Genomic DNA, 18384 nt, shown 5'->3' with positions numbered 1-18384 from the left:
TTACCCTGCATTGTACACGGAAAGCAGGTGGCTGCTGTAATTCATAACTAACTTCATCTTTAAGCCTCTGGTTTACCTTTTCCTGAAGAACCACGTAAAGGCTTTTGGAGTTCACTGTGATCAGCTGACTTCAATCTGTGAACATTCTGGAGGAAAGTTGAACCTCATAGAGCCAGCCCTACTCCTGGTAGTGTGGCCCTTAGGAAGTCTCTGAGCTGCAGCAAGGGAAAGAAAAGACATGGTGTAGACAAGGGCAGGGCAGGCAACCTGGGGCCAAGACCCAGGAAGGCAGGGCAGGTAGAGCAGAATCGCCTAAGCCTGCCGTTATAGATCTGCTCCTCCCAGCTCTACCACCAGAATTGGCTTGGGGAGGATTGAGAGGCTGATAAAGTAGGGACAGATAAGACCTGGAGATAGGCATGGAATGTAGAAGTCTAAGATGGAGGAATTGCTGGGACTGTAGGAGTGACCTCAGTGGTTAGAAGCGAGAGGGGGTCCTCTGATGTAGCAAGGGTTGACCTGGTAATACCATTGGATATATACTTTGAAAATATATCGTTTGAAAATTATCTGTTCTTTTACGTTTTTGACCTAACTTACAGAATGTGATTTTATGTTTCTGGGCTGCTGGAACAGTTTACAATCGGCTCCATGCTTTCAGAAGCATGACGTATCTGCGGTCATCATTCTCCCGTGAGCATCTCTTACAGCGGTAGATGTGGATTCAGAGGAAGGTGGTTTCTGGTCCAGGTTGTGACAGAAGCTGTCCACATCTTCACGTTTGTAAAGCGCTGACAGCTGTCTTACCAAGAAACAGCCTTGCCACACTAGCTCGGCCTCAGCCGTCGCGCCCACGAAGCTGGATGCAGGGAGTTCACACTTCATGCGTCTTTTGGGGTTCATTTATTCATAAGACATATTAGAGTGCATGATGTGGCCTTTTACATTGATGCAGATTGAACCCAGGGTCTTGTACATCATATACAAATTCTCTGCCACTAAGCCACACCCCAAAACAAGACCTTTCAGACTAATGCGCAGTTACAATCTTTCCCTCTATCCTGGAACTCACAGCTCTGCCCGCGTCCCTCCAGAGCACTGTTACTTAAAATGTTTACCACAGGGGCTTGGGAGACGGCTCGGTGTTTAAGAGCACTCAGTGCTCTTCCAGAAGACCCGAGCTCAGTTCCCAGCACATGTCAGGCAGTTCACAACCATCTGTAACTCCAGCTCTAGGGGATTTGATGCCTTTGACCTCTTCTGAGTGGATACTTACACTCTATGTACATACCCACATGCAGACACACACACCTACATATAATTAAAAATATATTTTTTAAAGTGTTTGCCACCACACCTGATCAATTACAAACCTGTTTTTGTTTTTAAACAAGGTTTCTCAATTATGTAGCTCTGGCTGTTCTGGGACTATGTAGATCAGACTGACTTCAAACTCAGAGATTTCTCTGCCTCTGCCTTGGAGCCCTGGGATTAAAGACATGTGCCACCATGCCCAGCCTCTAGTTACAAACATTTAACATCAACTACCTGAAACTGGATCACATTACAAAACATGATGCTGTACGAAGACTTACTAGACAAATACATATGCTAATGTAGATAATTTCTGTGGTTTTTACATTAAGAAAAAGCTGCTTCATTGAAGTCAAGAGCCTGCGGGCTGGAGAGATGGCTCAGAGGTTAAGAGCACTGACTGTTCTTCCAGAGGTCCTGAGTTCGATTCCCAGCAACCACATGGTGGCTCACAACCACCTATAATGAGATCTGGCACCCTCTTCTGGCCTGCAGGCATACATGCAGGCAGAATATTGTATACATAATAAATAAACCTTAAAAAAAAAAAGTCAAGAGCTAGAAGACTCAAGATGTTACAGATCTGTGTACTATTACTGCTTATACTGGTTTTTTGGTGTTTTTTTTTTTTAAAAAAAAAAATAAGATTTATTTACATTAGGGGGTGTAGAGAGAGAGCTCAGTAGGGAAGAGCATTTGTTCTTGCAGAAGATGCTGGTTTAATTCCCAGCATCCACACGGTGGTTCACTCCTATCCATCACTGCAGTTCCAGGGCATCCACCCCCGTCTTCTGACCTCAGGTTCCAGGCATGCACATGGTACACAGACATAATGCAAGCAAAACACTGATGTGTGTGTGCAATAATTTTTTTAAATGTATATAGAGTGCCTTTAGAAGCCAGAAAGCAGTATCAGATCCCTCTGGAACTGGAGTTAAGATGTAAACTTAATCTGTAAACTGCCATGTGGGTGCTGGGAACTGAACCCAGGTCCTCTGGAAGAGCAGTCAGTGCTCTAAACCTCGGAGCTACCTCCAGCCCTTGGTTGTTTTTTAAAGTAATCGACTATAAAAAGATATATTACATGAAGAGAGCTAATTTCAGTGAATTAGTTTTGACTTCAACAGGAAACATGTAATAACCATGAACTCTGGGAACTAGAACAGTGGATGGGTAGTTGGGCAAAAGACTGTTTGGGACAGTCTTGCTATGTATCTCTGGCTGGCCTTGAACTCAGGATTCCTCCTGCCTCTGCCACCTGAGTGCTGGGATTAAAGGTATGTGCTACCATGTCTGGCTGGTGAAGTGTCTTTATATTTACTGGAAAGTCCCCTGTGAGGGGCTGGGATGCAGTTGAGGGGCAGAGCATTTGTCTAGCCGTACAATACCCTAGGTTCAGTTCCTAGCACTTGTACAATAAAAATAAAAAGTTGCCTGTCCAGAAGTTTGGCAAGGGAAGGTGCTATACAGAATAGCACACAGTACAGTGGGTCATACAGAACACATACACTGGGTCATTGGTCAGGCGAGATGTGTCCAGCTTGTGTGTGTAATAGGCTTTTCCTCTTAGGGAACTACCGGATTAGTGAGTGCTTCTCAAATGGATTATTCATTAACACATTAAAATGTTACAGGGCTAAACAGTCCTGCGTACAGCACAGAGCATGAGCAGTGCACGACGGGACATCTGACTGGGAAATGCCTTATTTCATTGCCAGAATGTTTACTTTGCAGTAGAACCATTATTGGGCTTTGGGTAGAAATGTGATTGAGCCTCGTGAATTTACCTTCCATTCATTAATGTCTCTAACTGTATTATAGGCATAAAGCCTGCTAGTGACTAGCCTCAAGTTCTGACTCTGCAAACTCCACTTCTAAAGCAAGTTTTGTGATACAGGACTCCCTCCACACAGCCTGTAGAGTCAGCTTCAGGGTCCTCACAAAGCTTTTTGTCACTGGAATTGCTAAGAGTAGGAGGGCTTCAGGGTCTCCCTCCTCCTGGGTGGACTACAACAGGGAACAGCCGCCATGGCAGGCTCGTGACCGTTTCTTCATTGACATGTTTCGTGCAGCTCTGAGCAGTTCTGTGTGGAAAGCCGTGGCGTCCTTCATGAGCCGATACTGGGGGCAGGCACTCAGAGCCTTATAGTCGGCCTGGATGTCCGCCCCGCCGAGGTAGACCACCAGGTATTTGTGCAGATGAGCCTGGGTGCTGAAATCACTACAGAAAAGGTTAAAGGCGAGAGGGAAGAGGTCCTGAGAGTTCTCCCTGGCCCCATCCTTGTTCTGGCGGCAGGCACTGTCACAGAGACTGTGGGCATCGCTGGAAAGAAGGAAGACCACTTTATCTGCCGCTTGCTTCTGGGTGGCAAGCCACTGCACTGGACCCATCTCGGCTATTTTCTTTGTCTGCCATCTTTCGAGGATGACCTCACTTCTGCAGTGGTTTTGAAGGAAGTCGGTGAAGCGGCAGACGGTATGAGGGAAGCATATCTCTGACGGGTAAACCACCAGGACCTTAATGAGGGGCAGCAGCATGTTGGTAGTAGGAAAGGAAGTCTTGGAGCTCCTTTCTGTGGGGAGGAATTTTGTTAACTGAGTAGCAAATAGCAGGCCTTTCCAGTAGTCTAAACCATCCCCAATAAATGATCCCCACCAGACAATGTCAGCCAAGATCAGGATTTGTTCCTGCCAGACGAAGAACAGCCCTGATAGTTCCTTCAAATACCTGAAACACTGATGCTTAAATCTTAACAGCATTTTAAAAGATGGCTTCCTAAGCTCCCATTGGTAAATCAGACTTCATAGTCAAGCTCTGTATATTCAGATAAACTCACAGCAGCTGTTTAGGCTTGAGGGCACTGGGTTTGAAGCAAGCTGTTAAAACTTCTGTACTTTGGCAGAGAGGTGACCTCTACATGTCCTATCAGGAGTTGGGTCAGCTCTGTGGTTTGTATTATTTTCTACCTGCAGGTGGTAGAGTTTCTCCACATTGCTGTAAAGTTAAGCCCCACACTGTGCTAAGCAACAAGACGATGCACAAAGCTACTGTAACCCTAGAGCTAACACAGGCCAACAGCGTCCTGTAAATGCAGGTATTCCTGAGATGAAAGTTCCTGTGGCTTTTTTAGCTTAAAGCATGGAGTTAATCTTCTGCCATGATACAGAAGCAACTCGCAGGGTACACTACGAGGTCCTTTTTGGTTTTTTGAGATAGGTTCTCACATAGCTCAAGCTGGCCTTGAACAGTAATTGAGGATGTCCTTGAACTCCTGATCCCCCTTCCTCTTCCTCCCAAGGGCTAAGAGTGCAGGTTTACACTACCACATCTAGCTCTCTTTCCCTTTCAGACAGGGAGGATTTCAGCGTATCTTCAGAGCGACCACCCTTACCTTGCCTCCAGGTTAGGTAGATGCCAATTGCCAGGACCCATGTAGCTACCAGCAGCACCGAGATGAGTGTCAGCCAGTCTCCCAGCATGCTTCTATCTGCAGGAAACAGCTCAGTCACCCTTAGCACGCAAAGCTACATTCGTCCTCTACTTGTAAACTGGTTTTTTTACCCTCCTTGGTGGAAGTTTAGACCTTTTCAAACCAAGGGCTAGAAGATCTTTAGGGAGTGTGCTGACTAAGGGTTCTTACCCAGGATCCAGGTCTCTATCAAAAAAAATCTAGTACTGTGGGCTGGAGAGATAGCTCGGCCATTAAAGGCTAGGCTCACAAACAGTAAATAAAAGTATTACTGTGATATGTGTGAATGCAGGCACACATGTGCCACAGAGTGTGTGTGTGTGTGTGTGTGTGTGTGTGTGTGTGTGTGTGGACATCATGAGGGCATTTGTTCTCTACATCCCCCATGGGTTCCAGGGATTAAACCCAGGTTGCCAGTGATTCTCCCCATTGAGTGATCTCCCCAGCCTTCTCCCTAGATTCTCAACAGGGAATTAAGGGACGTTCTCCAAACTCAGGTCTCTATTCCTCAAGCACATAAGCATTTTCAGAGGTAACCAGAGTTTGACGGTGTTTTGTGTTTGAAGAACCTTTGTTCCTCAGGATGAACTTACATACATGATGCGCCCACAGCAGTGCGCCCACATAGAAGTCAAGCTATCCAAAGCCTGTCTGGCTGTTTTCATCTTTTGGCCCCACCCACAGGCTAGCTTCAGAACGTTTTATTTGTCCATTGTTAGCAAAAAGAACTGACGTAGCTATAAATCCAGAGACATTTTCCAGAACATACTCTCAGGCACCAGAGAGGTGTCTTTGGGTGCCAGTATTCCTGATTTGTTAACCAAATAAGATTCAGAGAGAGTTGGAATACCTTGAAACGCACACTTCCTCATAGACTCACACAGTCCTTTATTCTCAGTAACTTTCCACAGCCCTGTGGCACTTTAAACAACCATTTTGCGCTCTTTTTACCCCTTCTGTACATCCTGCTTTTGAAAAGATAGTGTCTTCATAAAGCCTTTGTTCGTACTTGGTTATGAGATCTCTGGGGAAGCACAGACATTGTTCTGTCACACCAGTTCAGGGTACACAGGCAGGGACCTCTTAATGCTCCCCACAGACACAGTATAACCTGTTACGTCTCCAAGGGGCCCTGTGTGTCCTGAGCCTCTCTGCTCGGCCTGTGGCAATGACTGGTACTTACTGTTAGCTGGAGGACTTGTCTCTGAACAAGGCACGACTGTTCCTTGGCGTCGGATGCAGTCAGGGGCACAGGTGTGGAAATACGGAGTCAGCTGAGGAAAGGGAGGGCACACGGCAGTGTTCACACTTCCAACATAAACTTTTTTTTTAATGCTTTCACCTCTTGGCATGGTCATCAACATTTTCCCCTTGTTTACACTGTAGCACACAAACCCAGTCTGGTGACTCCAGACCCAAATACCTGCAATGCCCTTGACCTTTGTGCTTGTTACAGACATAGTGTTTTCCTTATCTAAAAGGACGGCTACATCCTAATCAACGTACAAATCTATCCCCAGGACAACAGTAGGTGAGTTCCCTGGCACTAGGAAAGTCCATGACTTCCGGAAAGGTGCAGTTGCAGTGTGCCAGCCAGGGTCTGCTTTCCGGGCCATCCTGAGCACTTCACGTTCCAGGGAGTGGAGAACGGCTCTTGGGTGTGGTTGTGCTGCACTGTGACCCTCCACGTCGTAAACTACAGGGACCCGACAGTACCTACTCTTCCAACTTCCTCTTTCCACCCGGGCCAACTGAGGCTCCCAGAAGATGAACAGTTACTGTCCTAAGTTCACACACTGACCTGGACTCCAGCCTTCCAGCTTCAAACTTCTGCAGCTTCACTTTTCAATTAAAACTGAGGACTTGGGGAAATAAAATGACTGTCCGATCTCAGACTTACTCTGAAGATCTTTAGTATAAAATAGAAATAAAAGCGCTTTGGAAAGTCAACAGCTGCTAATCCAAACAAAAGGCACCCCAACTATAGTCAGCTGTTTTATCTCACCGCTATAGACTAATGAGGAGTCCCCGGCAACACGGCTTGATGGGGACCACTGAGGAGAGACCTGCCATCCTTAAAATGCATTCAGAGGGTAGTATGTGTCAGTTGTCGAACACGTACCCAGCATTCAAGAAGTCCTGGGTCCAGTCCCCGGCTTCCCACGGTGGGGGAACAGTTCTCCAGGGCCTCCCCTCCCCCAGCCTCACCTGCACCACAGCCCCTTCGCTCTCGCCGCCTTCCACCGGGATGGCTACAGACGTCCGCGTCAGTTTATTCTGGTGCAGATAAGTGAGACACAGTCAGGCGCTGAAAGTCCCGAGTGAGTGCACAGCCTGCCAGTGACGCCACCGCCACTGCCCCTAACTGACCTCTGAGGCATCAGACCATGCGAATAAGGGCTCACTTCAGAAGCCTAGAACTTCTGTCTTTAGTTGGTTTTAGATTTGTCTCCAGAATGCCTACAGAGGCTTGTTTCTGCTACACCAATCAAAGCAGCCCAGCATGCTTGGCCAACAGATCGCGCTAGGCTCTCTGGAAAGAAAACCTATTTGAAGGATTCTGAAGTGTCTGTTCATCAAGATTCTTGAAGCCAGAGGTTGGGGGTGGGGTGGTAATGGGGGGGGAAGTACCTCCAGCACTTGAGAAAACCCCAACGGCATGCTCATGTCGTGTAGAATCAAAACGTTGTATGTATTTCCAAGGGGACTAGTTGTAAAATTCACTTCAACCATTGTCTCATTCTTCTTACAAGCAGTGATGTTTGGGTCCCACAGGCTTCCTACAAGTTGAGAGGGAACCACGTGGGTGACCCGATAACCCCTCCCTTATCTGAGTCCCCCAGGGGGCTTTCCTTAGGCACACACCTGAGAGACAGGGACTCAACTATAGTATATCTTCCAACACTGTTCCCGGGATCACAAAGTACCTGATGTCCAAGAAAGTTTAGGGACACACACACACACACACACACACACACACACACACACACACACCCCACCCGCCAAATACCATTGCTTTGCTAGAAATGGCTTCCTTGAGCTGGGAGTGGTAGGTACAGATCACAGTCTATATGATACAATCCAATGCTCACCCTACATTTTGAGGTAAGAGAGCAAGGGCCGCTGTTTTCTCCTTTCTCAGGTGGGAGGAGGGGCCTCAGTTTAGGTATGCTCTAAACTATGGAGTCAGTGAACTGAGGCTCAGAACTGAGAAGCACAAAGACAGACTGCCAGCTGTACTGAATAGGAAGGAAGGAAGTATCACACAGCTTATAGGAATCCCCCCCCCCCCCCCCCGGCAGATCAACGATCAGAAAGTCTGTTGCCTCACTCATGTGACTTGCAAATAATTTCCAGGAACATGTATATATGATAGCACAGGTTAGCCCCCCTGCTGATGGGACTGGTTCAGTCCCTGGCTGGGAGCTGGTTCTAGGAGTGAATCGGAGGACTCATCCTATATCCTGGACCTCACACCCTTAGAGTCTCAAAATTCTTTAGTGTGATCTCTTGGTGGGAGGAACGGTCACCGCACCCCCACCGCCAGCCCCACCCCCACCCCCACCCCCGCAATGCCAATATCACTGACATCAGTAGCATCACAAGACCCTGCTGCCTGGAAATTTGTACTCACCCTTCCAAGTTGGGAGGAGGACTGACTCTCCTGAATCAGCTCCCTCACAATTCAGGGGCTTCTAAGAGTCCAGACCATAGAGGAGGGAGGCTTTCAAGAAGGCCTCCAGGGCCTTACTTGGACAAACATGGACCCTGTTTTTTTAATCCAAACAGAAGGTACCCGGAGCCCCCACTGACCACAGGTCAGTTGTAATAAGCAGGTGTAAAGGCTAGTGGGACTCTCCTCCAATCACAAAACAGCTTTCCATGGGCACTGCTGTCAAGTGGAACTTGGGATAAAGTTAGGCAAGGGACAGGGGTGGTGTCCTGTCGCTGTTGCTGTGCTATGTACAGCGAAGAGTCTGTCCCAGTCTGGACAGCTGCTTAGCCCAAAGCAGCTCCTTCACTGAATGGCTTGGACAGAGAACCTCCATCTCTACATCTCAGTTCTTTATCTGTCTGAGGCTGGATGGAGCTTCATGGGTCCCAGTTAGGAGTATCTCCAAATAACAAGAACAAAACGCTACATTTACTTACCCGCCTCAATGCACTGCTTTTTATATTTCATTACGTGGTCTAGGCAGCCTGGGAATTTGAATGAAAGTTGTTCCATTTGAGTAAAAGGTATCTCTATTATACCCCCTTGCCCAGCGCGCGCGCACACACGCGCACACACACACACACACATACACACACCACATACACTCTCTTCAGATACAAGAGAGATGGCAGATCCAAACAGGACACTATCATTTTACAGTTAAACAGAAATTCATCCACCGGTGGAAGCTGTAAGTAATCTCACAAATCGGTCACCAACAAGTGACTTGGAAACCAAAGAGTGGGAGCTAATAATACATGTAGTTTCTGCCTCTTCCAGACACGAGGCTCTAGGTAGTGGGTACCCAGATGCCTAGTAGGCATGATCCTCACCAACAATGTCACATACTACATCCAGAAAGGACATAGCGAGGAAGGCCCAATGCCTCCTGAGGGATTCATACCCAAATCTCAGATCCCCGGCCTCCATAAGAGACAAACACCAGGCAAACTCAAATCAGAGACGATCTATATGATGTTTGATGAGGTCATGAAAACTTATGGTCAGAGGAGGCTGAGGTGGTGGCATACGGGGCTAAATGCCCCTGGAACAGGAAGAAAATGTAATGGATAAGCAGCCAAAATCCCCAAAGCCTGGTGTTTGGCTGACAGAAATATGCTGATGTTATCTTCCTAGTTTTCATAAGTGTATCCTGAAAACAGGATGCTGATGACCAGAGGAACTGAGAGCTACATGGAATTTTGTCTACTTTTTCAGCTTTTCAAAAACCATCCCCAAATAAAACTCACTTTAAAAAAATCCCAGTGAGCTCTGGTGTCATCAGCTGGAAAAGTACCATGGAGTAAATGGTGTGGCACCAAAGTTACCCTGGATGGCTTGAGGAGCAGAGTCAGAGCGTCACCATTGCCGTGTGTACGGCCCAGGGCAAGTGCTTGGAGAGATAATGAGTTTTGCATCTTGCCTGGCCCCCAGGAACATGCCTTCCCCACACTTACCTGACTTAACCCTCTCCACCCTGAGTGGAGGCTTCCCAAGACTCTCTGCACCAAACCACATGCCACACCACAGGTGAGATAGTGAGACGGACGGAATAGGCAAAGAGGTGGGGCAGCTTACCTGGAGAGGTGAAGTTCGCGGACAAGGAGGGGCTGTCTTCGTTCATATTAGCATTGGGGATGTTGTGAGCCCCGATGAAGTAGAGTGTGCTCGGCTCCACGGCAAAGCCTGCGTAGGAGAAGGTCCACTGCAAAGCAAGGCAGGACAGTTCCGCAGTGCAAGAGCAGGGCCTCTGGGCGGCTGTTTTCACTTGTGAATGTTCACATTTATGTAGTGTGTGTGTGTGTGTGTGTGTGTGTGTGTGTGTGTGTGTGTACACTAGTGGGGGATCACGCCACAGTGTGTGTGTGTGTGTGTGTACACTAGTGGGAGATCACGCCACAGTGTGTGTGTGTGCGTGTGTGTATACACTAGTGGGGGATCACGCCACAGTGTGTGTGTGTGTATGTGTGTGTGTACACTAGTGGGAGATCACGCCACAGTGTGTGTGTGTGTGTGTGTGTGTATACACTAGTGGGGGATCATGCCACAGTGTGTGTGTGTGTGTGTGTGTGTGTGTGTACACTAGTGGGAGATCACGCCACAGTGTGTGTGTGTATGTGTGTGTGTGTACACACTAGTGGGAGATCACGCCACAGTGTGTGTGTGTGTGTGTGTGTGTGTGTGTGTGTGTGTACACTAGTGGGAGATCACGCCACAGTGTGTGTGTGTGTGTGTGTGTGTGTGAACACTCGTGGGGGATCATACCACAGTGTGTGTGTGTGTGTGTGTATGTATGTGTGTGTATGTGTATGTGTGCTTGTGTGTGTATGTGTGTGTGAGCACTTGTGGGGGATCATGCTACAGTGTGTGTGTAGGTCAGGACAACTTGGAGGATTTGTTCTTTCTACCATGTGTATCCTATGGATTAAATTCAGCCCCCTTTTCACTTGCCATTAATCTCTATGTTCCGGCTGAGACAGGTCTCTGGTCAGTGTCTGTGTAGGGAATGGGCCCAGCCCAGTTTGCTGATATAACTCAGAATCGGAAAGGAGTGGCATTTCAGAGCCAGAATATAATTGAAGTCAGCTCCCCTCATTTTGTTGGACAATGAGTCTCAAAGATGCTGACATCCCCAGGCCCTGGGCAGACTAGTGGCGTTTAAACCCGCCAGGCATCTTGCTCTGCATCACAGGCTTTTCTGAGGCCCGCTATTCATGATTCTCAAGCAAAGGGCAAGGACAGCCATGGGCCTGCAAGCGCTTACTTTGCCGCCGGAAGGTCTGGTCTGACTTTGGAAGGTCTCTGTGTAATCACACCTCACACAGCTGTACGACTGCATGTTGCTTATGCCAGTCACACAGATCTTGGTGGCCTTCAACAAGCGGATGCTGGCTGCAGAGACAGGGAAGTGGGAATGTGTTTTATTAGCACTTATGTGGCTCAGGCAGTACTCTATCCTTTAAATGCTTCATCTCAGCTGCTGTGTACCGTGGCATCCAATGTGCAGATGGGGTGAATGAGGCTTTGGGAGTCTTGAGGGGTACTCTGCCTGAGCTTTCACAGCTCAGCAGCAGCAGATGCAAACCCAAATTCCAAAGCCCAGGAGCTCTACTCCTAGGTTGGCCTGAGTTGTATAAAGTGATGCCATCGGCCCCATTCTAGGTCTCTTGAGAGTGACAGATTGCTTGGGGGTCTTTCAGTGCATTCATATGGGTACTTCCGTTGGGTATGTCTAAGAATGGAATTAATGGGTCCTAGACACTGCATATTTCTAGTTTAGAAGATGCTTCAGGTTTTAGCTTTGACTGCTTTTTTTTCCTAAATAAAACTGCCCAAACATCAGTACCAGACTGTGCCTATTTTGACTGCCCTATGCCCATGCAGACCATTCTTTGTTGTGGGTCTGTTTCTCTATTTCTATCCCTACCTTTCCAAGTTCCCTTTAAAGTGTTTAACAAATTGACCAAAGACCTGCTTGGTGTGGGGCCAAAGCCTATTATAGCATCTCACAGGAGTCTTTTGGGGTCCTGCCCTGGTCCCTCACACAGAGCACAACTCCCTTTGAGGCATCCCTTCACATTGCTTGTGGCTGCCTTTCTTACTACTCTGAAAAATGTACTGATGAAGTCTGTCATTGACTCATTTCCCCAGGTAAATGGATCCTTCTCCTGGCTCTTCTTACCATCACCGTAAGTTTTTTGAGACAAGGTCTCACCCTGTAGCCCACTGTCCTGGAACCCAGTATATGCCCCAGGCTGGTCTCAAACTTGCCACAATCTCCCTGTTAAAGTCTCCCAGGTGCTGGGTAAATGGACTCTTGACTTAACCAAGTTTAACGTGGGCAAATGGAAACCACAAGCAGAGGCATTAGGGTCCCAGCATTGACTTGTCTAAGGAACTTACATGTTGCTTTCTGCATAATCTGGAGGAAATGCCAGGACTTCCATGATGCCATTTGGGGAGTGGGAAATTAGCCCAAGCCAGAGCTGTTCCTAAACTAGGGGAACCATCTCTTCAGTGAAGTCTGACTGCAGAATGACACTGCTCACCAGTGGCCTGGCACAGAGGCCAAGAACTGCCCACTCCCAGACGCTTCCTGGGCTTCCTTCCTTTCAATCACTTCCGAGCCAGAGTAGCCCCCAAAGCCCCAAAGCCCCATCCTGGCCTTGAACCTCTAGCTCAGTTTTGTTCTTCCATGTGTTACTGTAGGCATAATCACTGACACAACTGTATAGCTCTTTGGAGTCTGGCAGCTTGTATTTGTGACATCCATATTGTTACATACACAGAGAGAATTCTCCTTGTTGAGTTGCAAAGTTTCCACTTTGTGGTTCTTTTAGGCTCTTGGTCATCTGGATGCTGTTATGAATGGTGTTACTGTATACATCCTAGGATGTGTCTTTGGTTTGTATGCCTATGTATGTCTGTGGTACGTGCCTAGGACTGGAATTAATGGGTCCTATATCCTTCACATTTCTGGTTTAGTAGATACTTTGACTGATGCAAACTTACCATCTGCCCGGAGTATCCAGCTTATGTTCATCAAAATTGAAAAATCCTCTGGTGCAACCCTTGTTTTAACAAGTTCCACTTGGAGGTCCCTCAAGTCTCCTGGGGTGAGTGTGTGTTGGACCATCCACTCTGGAGATGGCCCTGGGGAAAGGCAGGAAGACTTCCTATGACACTCCACTTTCAGGCCCAGTCAGAGTTATTTCCTCCAAGTGATCTGTCCTGTTTGATCCCAACTCACTTCTGCTAAGGAAAGCCAAACTTCTTCTGGATGCTGGCTGATTTAAACATCTGAATAAATTCTCTCCATTTCATGGTCCCAAACTATATAGCACTTGGGATGTTCCAGATGTGCGTGCATGTGTGTTTAGTTTGACACGTTCACTAACGTTCACTAACGTCAGTCCTGACTTCTCCGTGCCTCAGGCCTGGACTCAGACAGCTAGTCCACATCACAACCACTTCCTCAACTCTTCACCTTTGCTGCCACCACCCCGCTCCTGCTCACTCTCACCATTCACATTTCTTGGGCAAAACCCATTCACTCTTCAAAGGCTACCATGTCAGGTACCTATGTGTAAAACATCTGCTTCCTAGTTCCAACAATAAATGGCGTAGCCCCTGCCACCACTATCGATGTCCCTCTCTGGAGTGGCAGACACTGCTTCCCACTCAGCATGGTGAGTTCTACTCTACCTGTGCGCTAATTCACTGGGAGCCCAGCCCATCTCAAACACACCCTTACTCCCCAAATTCTGCCTTGAAAACCTCACTGGCATTAGCTAACAAGGCAACGCATCACCATGTGCCCGGTCTACCATGACCCGCTGCCTGATTCAGACCTTCTTAATGTCCAGCTGTGCTTCCAAATATCCATTCTCTAATGCACCTACCAGTCTCAGGGCCACATTGAATAGTCTGCGGGAAAGAGAGAAACCAAATGTCATGTTGAAGCTGGCAAACCACAATGCTCTTTTTACCAAATAAGGCAAAACACCATCTTTTTCCTTAGATGCATGCACAAGTGACAAGTTTTCAATGAAAAGATGAGCTGGGAGCTGGAGAGATGGCTCAACAGTTGACACAGCACACTGTTCTTGCAGAGGACCAGTGTTCAGGTCCCAGCTCCCACATCAGACAACTCACATCTGCCTATAACTCCTGCTCTAGAACTCAACACCTCTGGTTTCTGAGGACATGTTCACAGGCATTCACACTCATGTGCACACACACACATGTTCACAGGCATTCACACTCATGTACACACACACACACACACACACACACAACCCTTCCTCACAACCACACAACCCTGCCTCAGATTACTGATGGCCATTGTGAGGTACTTTAACTATCTAATGTTTAACTGCTGGTTTTCAGTACTGTGATATTTATTGATTTCTCCAAGTGAACCTTTGGCTGTGCAAAGAGAAGAAAGCGGATAGCAGTGAAGAAGCCCACCGTACCTTCCCCAGGCTCATCTCATACTTCTTTTTTGATCTTAGACTCAGCTGAGCTACTTAGAAAACCGGGGGCAATTGTGATTTCATCACATCTTTCTAAAACAGCTTTCAAAAAGTAAGACTCATCAATGTCTAAGAAAGGCCAGTACTCAATAAACCCTTTGAAGTTTACACAAAGAAAATAATGAATAGTATGGTTCGGGAATAGTATAGTGAAATAGTAAAGCCTCGAATGTTTATTTCAGTTGTTATCGATCATCAGTGGTAAGATCCAATGTGACAGACCCAAAGGACTCTAGGATCCCAGCTTCCTCATTTCCAAGGATCTTGTGAAGGCAGAAAACAAAGGCTTTGGTGGGGCAAATTTGGTTTGGGTGAAGTCATCCACGGTCCTCTGCTTTATGGCATTCTTTTTAAACAAATGAGCCATCTACTAGGAACTAAGATCTAGTTGAACGGTAACGAGAGGAGACATAGGGAAAAGCCAAGCAACAGCGTGCCCATTCACAAAGCCCATTCGGTTGTCCTCACAGCAAATGCCCCCAGGACAGTTTTCTGCTGTATAGAGAGGGCAAGGACAGTAGCTGATGGCTTCAGGACACCATATACTAGCTTTGGCTTTCCCAGCAATCAAGGAAAAGCAAGCAAGCAAACAGGTACAGTGTGTTCTGATGACCCAAGAGGTGGGTCAACACAGATGTGAGCGAAACTGGCTAGTCACCATGAACCAGGGGGTGAGGCATGGCATCTGTGGGAGTCCACCATTTTATTACGGAGAATACTAAGACTCGATGAGCCCAAATGTCCAGGGTGGCATCTACAACAGACCTAAAATCTCATGTCTCCAGCAAGACGCCTTCCAGGCTAGGAATAGAGGGATGGTGAAAGTGCAAGGTAACCATTATGGGTACCTCAGGGGTGCAAATCTGGCCCCTTCCAGAGGGTGGTCCATGGATAATTTCCTAGAAACATGAGCTGTCGGGTCTTATGCCTGTCGGGGTTCTGGTAAAAGGATGGGAAACCAAGAAAAAGGGCGCTCACAGGGGACGGGGATGCTTACCGGCTCTCGGGGCACGGTGCTCCCGCACACTGCAACCAGGCTCAGCAACACCAGCAACATGACCCAGCCACCGCCCACCACCACGCGGAGCTGGGGCGGGCGGTTCAGGGTCCTCTTATCCAGGTGCCCGCCCGCGGCAGCTTTCTCCGGGCTCCGCCTCCTACAATGCCGCCCTGCCCTAGCTGGGGCGGGCGCTGGCCGGGTCCCAGGACCGTAAAGTGGCGGCCCTGTGTCGTCCGCGGGGTTCGCGGGGGTGGGCGGGGTGCGAATGACTCGGGCCGGGGAGTACGGAACTCTGGCAGCCGCGGCGGCGGCGCGCGTCGAGCCCCGCGCACAGGTGTGTGCCGCAAGCTAGGTGAGGCGACCGCACCCGCGCCCCGAGCCCGACCTAGCAGCCCGGCCCTTCCCGAGGAGAGCACGCGACGCTCCAGGCCGCCAGTTAAAGCGCAGAGGGCGAGGGCGGACGGCCACCGTCTTCTCTGTGCGCCCCGGCTCCTGCTCTCCGCCGCCGATCGTCCCTGCCCAGCTGCAGAGCTGTCCCTGGTGAGTAGTAGGTCGGGGGGACCTGGAGCCTCCTTTACCCAGAAAGAGTCCCAGAAAGACAAGGGGGAGGAACTCGAGCCGAAACCTCCTTGGCTTCTTTGGGGAAGCCTTTGACAGGAACTTACAGTTGCAAGGTAATATTGATAGGAATCTCTACCCCGGCTGCTCAGGCTTTCTGGTTAAGTGTATTTCTGTAGAATGAGGTCTGGCGGTTTCATCTGGGGTCCCGAAGCTGGTGCCTCAGCACTGTGGGTTCAGAGCTGAAGTCCTGACATTTGGCAGGGCTGCTGCGTGAATGAAACTTTCCCGGTTCTCCACCTCTCAGACCTTAATTCTGGGAAGGTGGTCCAGAGACCATCCTTTGGAGACGAAATCGCTTGAGAGGGGACTACTCCAGTATTATTTGGGATTAGACGAGGCCTGCAGAGCCTGGAATTCGGCTGCTTCAGCCCTTCATAGGTCAGTGACTGTTGGTGTTACCAAACTTGTAGATAGTGGAATTGGAGGGAGCCCTAGGGCAGAAGTCCTGACTTGTCCCTGTTGAGAGGTTGTCCCTGGAGAGCAGCTGTGATTGCTGAAGCCCTACTGGGATATAGACTCAGTTTACCTGTGAGACTCAGGTGAAGGTTCTGTTTCTGATCCACATGGAACAGGCCCAGTCCCCAGCCTGAGAGACTTGTTCTGATTCCTGACCAAGGAGGGTTCACAGAAGGGAGATGTGGCCTCACCCCACCCACCCCACCCATCCTCATCGTGGAACTGAACCACCCTGGGGCCCTTCCTCAACCTTTGTGAGCTGCTTGGGCCCAGTGGTCCCTGGGAACATTTCTAGCTGTCATGGTGGCCTTTCTGAACAGTAAACACTTGCTGGCTGCCAGGGTGCAAAGGTGAGCCGCTGATGCACGCTCTTGGACTAAAGAGGAGTGCAGTGAGAGGAACAGCCAAGGCCAAAGTGCCTGCCCTGATGCAGAAGCAAAGTGGGGGTGGCCATGTTTTCCAGTTTCCGTCCGAGAGCATTGTCTTGTGGGGCTGCGGAACCGGACCGATGTTTTTTTGTTTTGTTTTGTTTTGTTTTTTGTTTGTTTTTTTGGTTTTTTCAAGACAGGGATTCTCTGTGTAGCTTTGCACCTTTCCTGGAACTCACTTGGTAGCCCAGGCTGGCCTCGAACTCACAGAGATCCACCTGCCTCTGCCTCCCGAGTGCTGGGATTAAAGGCGTGCGCCACCACCGCCCGGCTAGGACCTATGTTTAGGTGGCAGTCAGTCTTCAGTGTTGGAAAACTTGTGTGTCTGCATAGTGAGTAGGAGAACACACCCTCTCAGACGAGCAAGTCACAGCTGACTGCCAGCGTGTTCATTCAGTGAGTAGCTGAGTGCCAACACCTGACCAGGCTTGGAGCCGGCCTGGCAGAACACACCCCGCTGTAGTAAGCTCAGGGCAAAGGTCAAGGGCTTTGGGACAGCAGGGATAGAGAGGTCAGGCCCAGGGATAGGTCTGAGAGTCAGCCATTTCTTGGCCCTTGAGGGGTAAAGGTGGGTAAGAGGCATTTCATCAAGCGTAAGAATTCTCGGTATCACGTGAACACAAACCCCAGAGTGGCCTTTCCTGACCTTGGCAAGAGAAGGTGGGCCAAACTCGAGGAAATGGCTTGTGGTGGGTATAGGATAGTTTTGTTTAGAGAAAGGGCTCAGGCAGAGGAGAATCTGGTGGGTGAGGTGATGGTAGGAAAGGGTTGTGGATATGGGAGAATGCCCAGGCAAGAGTGCCAGCCTCCTGACACAGTTTCCCCCACCAGTGATGACGGGGTTCCGGATGACACTACCCTGACTCTGGAACAGGAGTGTGTACCTGTGGCCTGTGGTCAGGACATCGAGTGGGCAGTGAAATATAAACGGTCCTGCAGTCAGAGATGGGGTCACACCTGGGCCAAGAGGATGTACCTGCAAGTCTACGAGAGCCACCTGGCACAAGATGTCTTCCTGCCCAGGGGCTCGGTGGGTGTTCATTAAATTCCAGAATAAATTAGCACACGCCTTTCTCCAAGGCCATGCCTAACTCTTCACGCCCAGGAAGATTGCTTTGGAATTCCGCCATCATGTAGGGGAAGGTCACAGTCTGGTCCAGAGCCTGGAAGACTTCTTTGTCTGTCACCTGGATTTCTAACAGGCTCTGTGATACTACTGCAGCAGCTGAAACTCCCAAGATTCACTTGCTATCTCTCGGCCATGACCAAAGCTCTTGGTCTCTTGCTACCTCAGTTTCCCCATGCACCTATGACATGGAACTCTGTCACTCTAGCAGACCCAGCA

General features: G+C 48.9%; 2 protein-coding genes across 2 annotated transcripts in view; one reads left to right on the top strand and one right to left on the bottom strand.

Annotated features, from left to right (window-relative positions):
• Positions 1–1797: 1797 nt before the first annotated feature.
• Positions 1798–15778, bottom strand: Il17rb (interleukin 17 receptor B). Its single transcript, XM_028860865.2, has 11 exons — positions 15532–15778; positions 13902–13926; positions 13012–13152; positions 11264–11391; positions 10078–10204; positions 8937–8984; positions 7416–7564; positions 6993–7061; positions 5968–6058; positions 4707–4802; positions 1798–3887 (listed from the first exon to the last, which is right to left on the bottom strand). The coding sequence occupies exons 1-11, from the start codon at positions 15589–15591 to the stop codon at positions 3322–3324; spliced, it is 1500 nt and encodes a 499-aa protein (XP_028716698.1). The 5' UTR covers positions 15592–15778; the 3' UTR covers positions 1798–3321.
• Positions 15779–15970: 192 nt separating this feature from the next.
• The window catches only part of Chdh (choline dehydrogenase), a 32497-nt gene continuing 30083 nt past the window's right edge, over positions 15971–18384 (top strand). The window contains exon 1 of the mRNA XM_028860862.2: positions 15971–16074. The gene's annotated coding sequence lies outside the window, so the exon portion shown is untranslated. The remainder of the gene's footprint in view (positions 16075–18384) is intronic.

The sequence above is a fragment of the Peromyscus leucopus genome, chromosome 9 (assembly GCF_004664715.2).
Source record: "Peromyscus leucopus breed LL Stock chromosome 9, UCI_PerLeu_2.1, whole genome shotgun sequence".
NCBI classification, from domain to species: domain Eukaryota; kingdom Metazoa; phylum Chordata; class Mammalia; order Rodentia; family Cricetidae; genus Peromyscus; species Peromyscus leucopus.
The sequence above is the reverse complement of the archived record's forward strand: the minus strand, read 5'-3'. Positions and strand labels throughout refer to the sequence as shown.

Excerpts from the sequence above, each read along its gene's own strand:
- Il17rb (XM_028860865.2), bottom strand. The coding sequence starts at position 15,591 with ATGTTGCTGGTGTTGCTGAGCCTGGTTGCAGTGTGCGGGAGCACCGTG. Across the intron at positions 7,565-8,936 it reads AAAGCAGTGCATTGAGGCGG|GAAGCCTGTGGGACCCAAAC; the intron begins GTAAGTAAATGT and ends CTCAACTTGTAG. Across the intron at positions 6,059-6,992 it reads GCGAAGGGGCTGTGGTGCAG|CTGACTCCGTATTTCCACAC; the intron begins GTGAGGCTGGGG and ends CCCTTTCCTCAG.